A 14,497-nucleotide genomic window follows, 5' to 3' on the forward strand; every position below is an offset into this window, starting at 1 on the left:
ATGTTAAACCCTTCTTGTTAGCATCAAGAGTTGAGAATCTTGGGAGCTTATTGTAAATTAGAAAATTTGTGATGATTTTGAGGAAGGTTTAATAGTTGAGGAACAACGATCAATTTATAAGAAAAATGATGAAAGAGTCATTGATGATTGAGCAATTTGCCTTTTGAGCTCGACGGCACTTTTGTTGGAGAGCATAGGCATAGCTATGTGTGTCTTTTGCCACGTAACCTTCGGTGCAATGCTCTGTAGCTAATGTACAAGTCAGCATAGCATAGCATAGTGTACAACTTGTAAAACCAAAAAGGGTAAGAACGAACGAGTGACTGTGACGTGGATATATGATCCTTTGAAAATGAAGTCAGTCTCACCGGCAGGGCTGACTAGGATTCATGTCACATCACCTGCGATTCTGGATAAGCTTGCCTACCTCTCTCTCTCCTCGGTAAATTCTACCCTACACCAGGGTCGCCGGCACTCCTAGATCGGATGTGCGACACGTGTAAAGGTGAACTTTATGAGTTTCGATTTTTCTTTTGCAACTAATAGTTAACACCGTCAAGTTCAGCCGTCTAGCACTCATTGCTTTCTTGGGAATAGATACGTCTCGGCATCAGAATTCGGCAATTTTTGCTGCCTAGTGTATCGGCAACACTGTCACATTTGTACTTTTGGGCGCGATTTTTCGAATTCCTTTTTTGGTGGGGGATCAAATAGAGACTTTTGGGTTTTCTTTCTTCATTTTCTTCCCCACGAATTCTGAGCTTGTTTTGAAGCTCTTCATTGATCTTAAATCAAAAAGGAAATTGTAGCTTCAATCTTCCATTGTGTAGTATCATATTATTCGACTAAATAGAAACTCCATTCAAAGGTTACTTATTATTCTATTTTTATTTGATTATTTTTTAATTGTGTTGATTCTATATTGTTTTACTGTATATGAGTATATTTTGAAGCTCTTAATTTTTCTTAAATGGAAAAAGATATTGTAGCGTCATTCTTGCACTGTGAAGTATCATTATTCGACTAATTAGAAGCTCCATTCTAACAATACGAATTTTTTTTTATTTTTATCCGATTATTTTCGAATTTTGTTGATTCGGTTCTGAATTTTGTTTTTTTTTTATCACGACAATATCCTATTTTTCGTATGTATTTATGTTATGTAATTGATATGGCCAAATAATTTCGTGTTTCATGTTTCCTGGCAAGTTGCTATTGAATAAAAATATGTTCATATATGTAGTTGCCGAAATGTCAAAACTGCCGAACAATCTAGTAATAGGTAAAATTATTATTTTTTTTGGCCAGAATAGGAAAAACATATATAAATATGGTCACATATGTAGTTGCCGAAATTAAAAAACTGCCGAACAAAAAGCAACATGTATTCATGCATTGTTCGGCAGTTTTTTAATTTCGGCAACTACACATAGACCATATTTTTATTCAACAGCAACCTGCCAAGTACATATGTTCATATATGTAGTTGCCGAAATGTTAAAACTGCCGAACAATCTAGTAATAGGTAAATTTAAATTTTTTTTTGGCAAGAATAGGAAAAACATATATAAATATGGTCACATATGTAGTTGCCGAATTTTAAAAACTGCCGAACAAAAAGCAACATGTATTGTTCGGCAGTTTTTTAAATTTCGGCAACTACACATATGACCATATTTTTATGGAACAGCAACCTGCCAAGTACATATTTCGGCATGTCCTTGCCGGAATTGGCAAATCAGAAATTTGTTAAGATTTTTGGTTTTGTAGTTCGGCAAATGCCTTTTTTTGTAGTTGTACAATGTAATATTTTAGTATGCTGAATGATTTTTGTCATATTTTAGGTTAATCATGAACTTTGATTTGAATGAAGCTCCCTTTGATGATCTCGGAGATGAAGATAGGTGTGTATATGTTGAAGATTCTGTGGATGTTGAAGAAGTCAGACATGTTGACGATTTTGAAGATGTTGTACATGTTGAAGATGTTGAAGAAAGTGAGCAAAGTTTACCAGATGATAATGAAAATTTGGATGATGGACAGTTTGAACCCCATTTGAATTCAGATTCAGATGCAAATCTGAATGATGAAGATTTTGATTTGGTGGATCAATTTGAAACAAAATTTCAACCAGGGGAACCCGTGCCAGATCCTGATACAGCTTACCTTCTATATTGTGAGTACGGAAGACTTAAGGGCTTTAGCGTGACAAGACGTAACCAAGATTACTTCACAGGCACTAAAATATGGCGTTTCAAAGAATTTGTTTGTTCCTGCAATGGCAAGAGTGATTGCAAAGCATCTGATGGAAGGATGCCAACTTACAAGAAGCAAGTTCGGAGGTGTTCGTGTAAGGCAAAGCTAAGAGTGTCACGCAAGTGGGAGAAGGAATGGAAAGTTTCTTCATTCTACACAGAGCACAATCATGAATTATTTCCGACTCAGCAATCTTATTTGCTACGATCAGCGCGTAATTTGTCGACTTATAAGAAATCTTTGCTAGAAGCCATGCAGTCAGTCGGCATTAGCATTGCTAAGGCTTGTAGATTCATGGAGAAGGAGTCCGGCGGTCCTCAAAATTGTGGTTTTACTAGGAAGGATGCATATAATCACATTAATGGGCTTAAGATGAAGACGAAAGTAGAGAACGGTGATGCAAAGTGCCTTGTTGAATATTTTACGACGAAGGCAAATACAGAACCATTCTTCTATTGGGACTTTGAACTTGATGATGAGGGCCGACTTCTTAATTTCTTCTTCAGAGACACACGCAGCTCGTTGGACTATGAGTATTTCGGCGATGTCTTATCTGTGGATAGTACATATCGGACGAACAAGTACAAACTTGTTTGTGTACCTTTTGTTGGTGTCAACCACCACTTGAATAATGTGATGTACGGAATGGGTTTTTTATCAGATGAAACTAGCCGATCGTATGAATGGCTACTTACTACTTTTTGGGCGAGCATGTCTTGTAAAGAACCAGAGGTGATTTTTACAGATCAATGCCAATCTCTTATGAATGCAGTTGATATCGTATTTACAACTTCTAGTCATCGTCTTTGCCAATGGCATATCAATCAGAACGCGCCATCTCATTTCGGAAAACTGAACGGGAGTTCTATCTTCAAGAAAGCTTGGTTTCATTGTATGAATGGCTGTGATACGGCTGGCGAATTTGAAGATGCGTGGAAAACTATGATTGATCAGTATGCGCTTGGTGATCATAGATGGTTTAACACCATGTACGGTTTGAAGACTAGATGGTCATCTGCATTTACGAATCACCGATTCTGCGCCGGCCTACATGCTACATCACGTAGTGAGGTAACCAACAAAGTTCTAAAGAGCCTTTGTAATGCGAGCACATCTCTGCATGATTTTGTGCTTAAGTTCGAAGAAATACAGATTGAGTGGAGTCGAAAAGAAACTGAAGAGGATGCACTTTGCATAGGAGTGCCCGGGTTATTTGTTCTAAACAATGAACTTATGAAGGGTGCGGCTAAAGTATTGACAAGAAGTGTTTTTCGAAAAATTGAGCAGCAGGCAGCTTATTCGATGAATGTGGATTTAATCAAAGGTCCATCACGATATGATTCGGATGACCTCCAGTTTACTGTGACCTCTGGTTTTGGTGGTGGAAAGCCCAGGTATATTGAATTCAATAGGGAAACCCATCTTTGTACGTGCACTTGTCGGCTATTCGAAACTGCAGGTTTTTTGTGTTCTCATATTTTCAAGATTTATTTTCTTATGAATGTGAAAAAAATTCCCAACGAATATTTGTTGAAGAGGCTATCTCTGGCTGCCAAGCAAAGAATTATCACGAATGTTGCTGCCGACAATGTAGTTGATAATGATTCCGCCCTACATGTATCTGGTTTGGCTTTCGCAAATCAGGTCATGCGTACTACATATGAGCTTAGTGAATATGCAAAAGTCAATTCTGATAAGCGTGGGCTTATATTGACCAGACTTGCCTCATTGTGCAAGGAGGTTTATGGTTCGAATGATGTTCAGAATGGGTTGCCAAGAGATGGCAGTGAAGTGCCGAAAGGAGATTGCTCAAAGGGTGTTGAGAACTCCTCGGCAGGAGCGCAGTATGAGTTGCCGAAGACACGTGGTTCGAAGGTTGCTGAGAAAGCCTCGGCAGGAGAGAAGAAGCAAGGGCTGCCGGAGAGACGTGGTTCGAAGGGTGTTGAGAATGCCTCGGCGGTAGAGCAGCATGAGTTGCCGAAGAGAGGTGGTTCGAAGGCTGCTGAGAATGCCTCGGCAGGAGAGCACCATGAGTTGCCGAAGAGAGGTGGTTCCAAGGCTGCTGAGAATGCCTCGGCAGGAGAGCAGCATGCGATGCCGAAAAGACCTGGTTCGATGACTGTTGAGAAGCCCTTGGCAAGAGAGCAGCCTCAATTGCCGAAAGGAGGTATTTCATTTCGCAATCCGAAAGTTGCCAAAACACGTGGTGAAACGAATTCAACAATTATTCGCCATTGGGATAGATCTAAAAGTAAGGGTAAAAAGAAAGTATCTAACAAGAAATCCGGTGAGTTAAAATATATTGCACACGAATTTATTTTATTTACTTGTTTTTTTCACTTATGTCTACACTCAAACGTATGTAACAGGTTGTAAATTTGGTGGTTCGCAGAAACGAAAGTTGCATGAAGCTCAAGCCGCCCCTTCTGATAGTAATGCTACGCCATACGAAAGTCCTTCGGTATCGGAATGTTGGGATACTACTTTTGGTTGGACACGTGCTGATGCTAAAGTATTGTTTTGCATGGGTTGTTATGTTCAATTTTGTAGTGTTTTGTTGTTATTGATTAGGCTAATTTTGTAGTGTTTTGTTGTTATTGATTAGGCTAATTTGACAAGAAATATGTATTTAATTTAATTGCAGCGATACATTATTATTAATGACAATGAACAACGGATAGACCCCACCCCGGATGCCGACTCTCAAGTTTGAATGCAATATGTTTTAATAAAATTACGATGTAATTTGACAAGAAATATATATTTAACTTAATTGCAGAGATACATTCATATTAGTGACAATGAAGACCGGATAAATCACACCCCGGAAGATGACTTTCAGGTTTGAATTTTCTTTTGCAATGTCTCTTCTAATATTTCGAAGCTTATCTCAACTATACTGTTAACATATTGAATCAATCGTTGGTCTTTTGAATAATGCAGGACTTGGACTTGGAATTTAGTCTCTCAAGGAATTGAGTTGTTCTGTGTTCGATTTTGGGCCTTAAATAGTATGTACAGTTTTGGACTTCATGTGGAAAATTTAGTTGTATTTTATGAAATATGTTTCAGTACATTTTCAACTATTTATTGAATTTTTTTTCATAAAATTAAACCAAATTTTTCCTGATGAAATATATGGTTGTATTTTGTCCTTTTAATATTACAGTTGCCCTATTATGAAATGAAAATATTTTTGAACTAAAATATTTTCTGCTATTTTGTCTTAGCAATGATGTATACCTGTTCTATTTTCAAATTTTCTTGAAATTATAAGTGCTCTAAAAAAAGAATGCAATGATTTCAAGGTTGCATGCAAGCTGCACGTCTTTTGTCGTCTCTTTCGTCACAGATATCGGCAACCAGCATTTGAAGACTCAATTTTTTGGCGAAGAACTGTTGAAAATATGTTGGAAATGTCTTTTGCCGAATGAGCGTTCGAATGCCGGTATGAAAGACTAATTCGTTTATTATCTTAGTATGAAATGAAATACTTGTTGCTTTTTTTGTCTTAGCAATTTTGTATATGTGTTTAAAATATATTGTAACTGAAATAGTTTGTCCAATTTTTACTTATCAATTTTGTATATATGTTCTATTTTGAATTATATTAGTATATTTGTTTGTTGAGATTTCAACTTGTGTGCTTGATACCTGACACCTATTTTAAAGGTAGTGCAATAATGCACCTACCTTTGTGAGTTGGTTGTTTGGAGGGAGGGGGGTGTCGGCCCCTTGGTGGCAGGGAAGTACCTAACTGAAGCCATTATAAGTGATGTAAAGAAATAATGCCAATACACACACTCCATAATATTGTAGTGTAAAGAAATTATTATATTTGGTAACCTAAATGTCACCAACTTCACCACAAGAGGCATGGTTCTATTCTTTTGAATGGACTCCGGCAATGGAGTCCATCCTTGTTGAGATGATGGTCGATGAACTTGAATGCCGCGACCGATGGGTTGTCGGACGGGGTATTGATCCCGTTGCTTTGACCGAAGTGGGGAACAGTATCAACATCCAGTTTGGCAGGCAATTTGATTACTCTTTTTACTCGGGGAAAATTGCATTTATTCAACAGAGGTTCGAAACGTTTGCTTGGTTACTTACTCAGAACGGTGTCAAGTGGGACGCTCTCCATAACACTATGAAAGCAAAGCCTGGCGTTTGGAATGCTTTAATAAAGGTATGTGATTTATTCATTTATTTACTAGTTCTATTTTAAATAATTGACCATTGTTTGTAGGTGGATGCTCTTGTTGAGGCATATTTTCAAGAAGGCGAACCATTTTTCTTCGAGATGAAGAAGTTATTCCCTTATCCCAATGATGACAACTCAGATGAGTGATTAGGTTTAATATGTAATGCTACTTGGCAGCCTTCAAATTTCGTTAGTTTAATATGTGATTAGGTTTAATATGTAATGCTATGTTTTTGTAATTGTAATTTTAATTCACGTTATTTGCTGCCGAAATAGTTGGCAACAATAACTGCCGAAAGGTTTATTTAGATTGTGTTTAATATATGCTCACGTTATTTGCTGCCAAGTACTTTCCTTTTCTTACTTAAAGTTATGTGCCGATTGCCGACCCCTCTAGTTTTGCCGAAACCAATTTTGGCCCTCATTTTTTGACCACTTTCGATATTTCATAGTTTTTTTTTTAAAATGGTTTTTAATTTTCAGCGATAGATTATTTTTTATGGTTGTCTTGCATAGTCAAGTCCTTTCAAGGGATTCACAATTTGTATGACTTGGTCCTTTTTTTATAGGTTCACTTAATAACTGATAAAAAAAAACACGTAAGACCTAAGCATTTCACAAACAAACAAACAATAGCCTGCACCTCTTTATCTTGCGACCATGACTAAAGATTGCCATGGTACGTACAACCCAAAGATCCTATACATTGATGGCATATTGAGGTTCATGAAAAATATTACACAACACTATAAACATTTGCGTTCAGCTCAAACAACTACACAAACAACTCATCTTTGCATAAAATGGTTCCGCAACCCATTGATCAAGATCGTTGTTTTTATTTGGTTCCGTGGTCTCGTCAGGTTGAAACCTTAGTCTTGAGAAAGCTTGCCGATGCAAGAAGATTAGGTAAATGGGTGAATGGATACAGTGAGTATAACGAACGCGTTGTTGCTCAAATTCAGACGCGCCTTTCACGTGCCCCATGGAATCTAAATATCACTTGGGATCAATACACAAACAAACTATTAGAGTGGGAGGAACGTTACTTTGAATTCTCATCGCTTATTAAGGAGGGTGGAGTTCAATACTGTGAGCTGACAAATAAAGTCACGGCGAGCGATTGGACATGGGAGCTACTGGTTCAGGTTACAACATACTTGTGCAACGTCGTTTTTAGTATGTTATTTATTATTATAAAATCTAACAACTTCATAATAAAGGTACACAAGAAATATCGGCGCTATATTGGCGAGGGCGAGCTAAATTACAGACTACTCAAGCGGTTGTTCTCTTGTGAGGAAATTAACTCAGCCAGTAACTCTCCGCGCAATATTACGGCCTACTTTAGCTCTACTACCTCGTCCGAAGAAGTTACAAGCAGACCCATGGCTTTGGATGCGAGCGACCCCATTCAAAATTGCTCAGACGATGTTGAAGTTAGTAGCTATGGATCTTACGATGGTGCAGCAAATCATTACGGATCGGATGACACGTCGGGTAGTGGTTATGGCTCGTATTACGGAGGGTCGGATGAGCATTCTGGCTCATGATTTAATAAATTAATTTGTTTAACTGATAGCCTCTAATTATGTTAAGTATGCTTCTTGTAGGCCATAATTTAAATGGCTGTTATCGATTTGAAGTATGCTTTCTTGTAGGCCATAATTTAAATGCTCTCTCGGCACATGTATCGGCAAAAAATGTCTTCAAGATGGGAAAGGTGCCGACAACTTGTCTTTCATTTATGCAGCCTTTTTAGTGCACTCTGCCCTATAATTTAAATGCACTCTACCCTATAATTTTAATTCATGCAGTCTCGGCACATGTATCGGCAAGAAATGTCCTCGAAAATATAAATTGGCAATTCAGCGTGGCTTGCATTTTTGCATCCTTATCGGCGAAACAGTTGCCATTTCTGCAAAGTTGATTAATAAATTTTGCCGACGCTGGCAAGTGCACTGTACCCTTAAATTTAAAGGCACTCTCGGCACATGTATCGGCAAAAAAGTCTTGAAGGTGGGAATGGTGCCGACAACTTGTCTTTCATTTATGCAGCCTTTTGAGTGCACTCTGCCCTATAATTTAAATGCACTGCCATATAATTTAAATGCATGCAGTCTCGGCACATGTATCGGCAATAAATGTCCTCGAAAATATAAATTGGCAATTCAGCGTGGCTTGCATTTTTTGCATCCTTATCGGCGAAACAGTTGCCATTTCTGCAAAGTTGATTAATAAATTTTGCTGACGCTGGCAAGTGCACTGTGCCCTTAAATTTAAAGGCACTCTCGGCACATGTATCGGCAAAAAATGTCTTCAAGATGGGAAAGGTGCCGACAACTTGTCTTTCATTTATGCAGCCTTTTTAGTGCACTCTGCCCTATAATTTAAATGCACTGCCATATAATTTAAATGCATGCAGTCTCGGCACATGTATCGGCAATAAATGTCCTCGAAAATATAAATTGGCAATTCAGCGTGGAATTTCAAATATAAAGTGTATCTTGAAAAAAGGTTTTGATTCCCTCTATTCTGTGGCATAGGCCTGCAGTGATTTGAAAGGTGCATGCATGTTAGACGATTTTTTCATTGACTTTCGGCAGAGATTTCGGCAACAAAGATTTTTTTAAAGATACGCTGGTCTTGTGAACTACTGGATTTGTCGTTTATGTAATTATAGAACAACTTTTCGGCAGTGCTGCAGGCAGGCTGTCTTTCAATTTAGCATGAATGTCGCCGAAACAACTGGAAATTCGGCAAACAACTCTACATCTTCAAAACTTTTAACAATCGTATAAGTTTCATATAGTGTAAGGTGTATGTACCATTTTTCAGGTAAAAAAAACTTAACATGGCATTCGGAAACCCTACTCCGCACACTAAATGGTTTTATCGCGGGCATTGGAATGCCGAAATGGAGGATTTGTTCGTTGATTATCTAATCAATGAACAACGATTTAATACATGGATCGTTGGAGGGGAGCGCGATCTCAACGCAATAGACGTCATTGCGCAACAAATCAACTCTAAATACAAGACAGATTTTCCGCTCATGTTTTACCTGAAACAAATTGATTATTTGGAAAGGAGGTTCAGAACTTTTGCTTGGGTGATCAGCCAGCCCGATGTTCAATGGGACAAGCTTCATAACACCATGACTGCGACTCAAGAAACATGGGAAAGGCTAACGCAGGTTATTAGTGAAAAATATTCCCTCGCTGATTCCACAATATTAATCGAACTATATAGGGGATGACGTATATTTTGTAATAAATATATTTATTAATTTTTTGTGCGTAGGTGGATTGCCTCGCTGAAGCCTACACTGAAATGGGAGAACCATTTTTCCCACAGATGAAGAAGCTATTCCCTCTGCCTAATGTGGATTAGCATTTTCTACTATGTCTTTGTGTCACTTTTAATGTCGCCCTAATTTTATGTATGGACTGTAATATTATTAGTCGGACAAAGCGTTTGGGTTAGTTTGTAATTTGCACGTGTTAAACTTTATTTAGTAATATCATATTCCAAATGCCATGTTATTTCGTTTCTTCATGTGAAACTTCTTTTTTAAAATTGTCTATAAATGGACATTTAGGTGAGTTCGATTTTTGGAAAAACAACAAACTATCATTGTTTTTATTTTTTGTCGGTATACTAATCCTGCATGGAGTCGCCACCTCCTTCTCCTACTGCATCGCCACCTCCACCTTCACCTCCTCCTTCACCGCCACCCTTACGCCCAATCCACCAAGATGACGTTTTCTACATCCTTCCATGGGAAAGGCACCTGGAGACCAACGTGTTAGCTTCTATTTCTGAGGAAAAAGGACGAGGCATGTGGGTTTACGGTGCCGAAGCTGGCAACCTGCAATGCCTTGAGCGCATAAAGGTCATGATTGAAGCCACTCAACAAATTTACATTCCCATTGACGACTATGTGCGCAAGGTTCTTGAATGGGAGACGCGTTTCAATTGCTTTTCTATGCTGCTCGAAATATACGGGATGTTTCACGACCGTTATCAGAACTCCTTAATCGGGAGTGACGACACGTGGCGTCAAATACAAGTTGTAAGGTTTTAACTCCTATTTCTATTTTGTTACAAGTACCACCAGTAAGATTGACACCAACAAACTTACTTAATATTAGGAACGGCCTCATCTCATGTGCTACTATGAGGAGGGCGAAGCTGATTTCTACTTTCTCAAAGACATATTCACGCCAGAACCCAAGGCGACGACGTCCGAAGAGCTTTTGTCCGACTCGCCCGTGGAATCGGACGAATAGGCCGAAAAACCCTACCGGAACATCGTAGGCTTGTCGTGCATGCAGCGTGTGTTAATTAATGTTTAGTTGCTTGTTAGGGGTGTGGGTTGCATGCACTGTTTGGTTGCTTGTACGTTGTACCAAGATTGTATTTACTTGTGGATGTTAGCCCCCCTAATCATTTGCCGAACCGTAGATTAAAAGGACTATGTGATTTTGAAATCTGCCGCAACATGAGTATTCCGATAAGTGTTGGCCTTATGAGCAGCCGACTTGCGTCATTATGCAATGAGGTTTATGAGTGATTGCTGAAATATAATTACGAGAATTATTTGTTGCTATCCTATAAACAAGTAATGCATTTCGGTGATCACCACGAAGTGCCGAATGGAGCGGCAACAAATCATCACGAATTGCCGGTATGTCCTTGTTCAAAGGGTGGGAAGAATGCCCAGAATCAGACAAGATTCATTTGCCGACACCAATTTGTTTTCATACATTTATTTAAAATTAAGTTTTTTTTGTCTTCATATGTGGTAAATACTTTTTTTATGGTTATCGTGCATGCTGAAGTCATTTAAAAGGATTCATAGTCTTTTACATAGTTTCACTTTCGGCACAGATTTCGTCAAAGTAAATTATAATGTGTATTAAATTGCCTATAAATAGACATATTGGTGAGTTCCCTTTTCATTGCCCCTCACCACATTTCTGTCATAGTGTACTTGCACAATAAGTCTGGGCAGCCATGGATCCCCCACCACCGCTCGAACCAATCAAACAAAATGACGTCTTCTACACAGGTCATTGGGACGATTTCCTTGAGTTTAACGTCCTGCACGACATTAGTATAGCCAAACATTTTGGCAGGTGGGTTAATGGTGACGACGCTACCAATCTTCGCGCTCTGGAACGTATTAGCTATGGTGTAGAATTTGCGCGTCAACTTTCCATTCCCCTGGATGAGTACGTGCGCAAGGTTACGGAATGGCAGACTCGTTACAATAACTTCAAAGGAATGCTCCAGATGTACCCTGTGGTCCATGACGCATTCCGAAACACGATTCGTGCATCTGAAGCCACCTGGCGGAAGATCCAAGCCGTAAGCTCATGTCGACAACCAATTTTTTTCTTTATGTGGAAACATTGTATCGGCACTAAATTGTTTTTCTTTATTTTCAGGAACGACCGCATCTAATGTGTTACTATAATGAGGGTGAACGTAATTGGGGCCTCCTCGAAATAATATTTACTCCACCACCGCACGAGTCGGACAACGACTCGTATGGTGGGTTCGAGTCGGACGAGTAACGAGGTTTCATATGTAATGCTACTAAGCTGCTGTAATTGTACTTTAATTTCGTGCGGTATGTTGCCTTGATATTCGGCAACAATAAATAAAATGGTTTAATAATGCGTTGTTTACTATTTGATGTTAATTTTTGCCTATTTTGTTTTCTAAGTTATTTGTAACACAATAGCTAGGAAAAAAATATTTGCAACTATTCTCGGCATCTGTCATTCCTCATTGCCGACATTAGGTAGTAGCCTGTACGTATAAATCTTTTTGACTATGATTTTTTGGTTTTTTGTGTCACATGCTTCAATCCAGTTAACAAGTGCAGCATGACCTTGTATTGTATAGCAACTATAATGTGCACTTACAAGGGGGTTTTTGGAAGGAAATATATATAGTATGTCAATTTTCATATTTACAACTTGACCTTATAATTTGACAAGAAAATACATCAATTTACAGCCTAATAGCAACTATAATGTGCATTTTATAGTCTGACCATAAAATGCATATTATAGTTGCTATTTATTCTCACTTATAACATGACCTTGATATTAAATTAGTATAATAATAGCCATCTTTAGTAATAATATTTCTAATTTTACTTTAATTGCAAAATATAGTATATATATAGATATATATTTGATAAATATACATCTATATTATATAATTGATAATTTATTTTCCTTCACTTTCAGCATACATGAGTGGAAAATAAGTTTGGCAAAACTATCATTTATTTAATAGTGGCAGAGGTCTGCAATTGATTCCCTTGTAATATTGGCATGGGTCTGCGTGATATGAAAGTTGCATGCAAGTCTCACCACCTGTTCTGTCCTTTGGGCAGATATATCGGCAATCACAAAAACAAAGTTGTATAGACATTGCTGTATTTAATTGTGGCTGTTATGATTTGAAAGGTGCTAGAACTTGACAGTATAAAAATGTTGCATGCCAGTTGGAACACCTTTTCTTGCCATTCGGCAGATATGTCGGCAAGCAAATAAATTAAAGTGCATTACTTGTTGGCAGAAATTTAAAATTTGCAATTATGGTATGTTTTTTTTAGTATTAGTATTTTATAATAAGTTTCTATACTAAATTGTTTGTTTGTGGAAAATTGCCTATAAATATATACATTGCCGAGTTCCATATTTGGCAACACACCTAGTACAATCTTGTACTTAAAGAGTTTCCATGGATTCACCACCACCACCCCTACCACCCCTACAACCAATAAGCCAAGATGACGTGTTCTATACAGGACAATGGGTTAGGCATGTCGAGACGGCCGTCTTGGCCGACATCGACTATGAAAAGGACCGTGGAGTTTGGGTTTACGGCGACGACGCTGGCAACCTTCGGTGCCTCGAACGTATTGCCCTGATCAGGGAACAAACTCAACAAGCCTACATCCCTTTGGATGAATATGTGCGTAAGGTTAAGGAGTGGGAAAGTCGTTACAATAACTTCTCAACCCTGCTGGAGATTTACGGTGCGCGGCACGATAGGTTTAACAACATTGTTTCTGCTTGTGACAGTACGTGGCGCCGGATACAAGTCGTAAGCTCGTCTGAACAACAACTTTATTCATTAGTTGTCACAATATAGTAATGTTTAACTTGATAGATATACTCATTTTGCAGCAAAGCCCACACCTTATGTGCTACTACACCGAGGGGGAAGCTAATTGGCTATTCATCAAGAGCATATTTACTCCACCGCCGCCGGAGTCAACTTCGGAATCATATGGATCCTATAACTCTGGCGACGACTCTCCGTGTTATCCTGGCACTCCTGTACGTCCGACTATTCTACCATGAACAATGGAAGAATAGGCGGATGGAGTATGTTGCACGATCCTTACGTACGATCTTTGTGCATGCATGTTTCATGTTTGTTGGTGTTTGATCAAGATTGTGTGTTGTTTGTTTTTAAATTCCCAGAAATGTATTGTGGGATTTCGAATCACACAATACCTGTACTGTTTGCGTTATCTCACCCTCGTTCGTATGTTCATGTAAGTTTTGTACGTATCCTTTTTATCATCTAGTGAAGTGAGGTTGCTAAATTTGAGTAGGATAATTCAAATTGCCGACATTATAACTGTCCGAAATATACAATACTGCCGAAGTAAATTGAGCTGTCGAAATTTATGTTTTTTTAACCGAAATAGGATAATTCAAATTGCCGACAATATAACTGCCGAAATATACAATACTGCCGAACTAATTTGAGTTGCCGAAATTTATGTTTATTTACCGAAATAGGATAATTCAAATTGCCGACATTACAACTGCCAAAATATACAATACTGCCGAAGTAAATTGAGCTATCGAAATTTATGTTTTTTTAACCGAAATAGGATAATTCAAATTGCCAATACATGAAATATTAAGCCACATAAATTCCCAGAAAAACACAAAACAATTAACAACTTTTTATAAGCCCTTATACCAACACAAAAAA

At 38.2% G+C, this 14,497-nt stretch overlaps 1 protein-coding gene across 1 annotated transcript; it reads left to right on the plus strand.

Moving 5' to 3' along the window:
• The first annotated feature begins 1,851 nt into the window (after positions 1 to 1,851).
• Positions 1,852 to 5,235, plus strand: LOC131008442 (protein FAR1-RELATED SEQUENCE 5-like). Its single transcript, XM_057935321.1, has 4 exons — positions 1,852 to 4,543; positions 4,626 to 4,768; positions 5,036 to 5,098; positions 5,200 to 5,235. Exons 1-4 carry the CDS (start codon positions 1,852 to 1,854, stop codon positions 5,233 to 5,235), a joined length of 2,934 nt encoding a protein of 977 aa, XP_057791304.1.
• Positions 5,236 to 14,497: the final 9,262 nt, after the last annotated feature.

Source organism: Salvia miltiorrhiza, chromosome 2, assembly GCF_028751815.1.
Source record: "Salvia miltiorrhiza cultivar Shanhuang (shh) chromosome 2, IMPLAD_Smil_shh, whole genome shotgun sequence".
Taxonomy (NCBI): domain Eukaryota; kingdom Viridiplantae; phylum Streptophyta; class Magnoliopsida; order Lamiales; family Lamiaceae; genus Salvia; species Salvia miltiorrhiza.

Bases quoted from the DNA above. Each gene is read 5' to 3' on its own strand.
- LOC131008442 (XM_057935321.1), top strand. From the start codon at position 1,852: ATGAACTTTGATTTGAATGAAGCTCCCTTTGATGATCTCGGAGATGAA. The intron at 4,544-4,625 runs GTGAGTTAAAAT...CGTATGTAACAG, and splicing joins AGTATCTAACAAGAAATCCG to GTTGTAAATTTGGTGGTTCG. The intron at 4,769-5,035 runs GTATTGTTTTGC...ACTTAATTGCAG, and splicing joins GGACACGTGCTGATGCTAAA to AGATACATTCATATTAGTGA.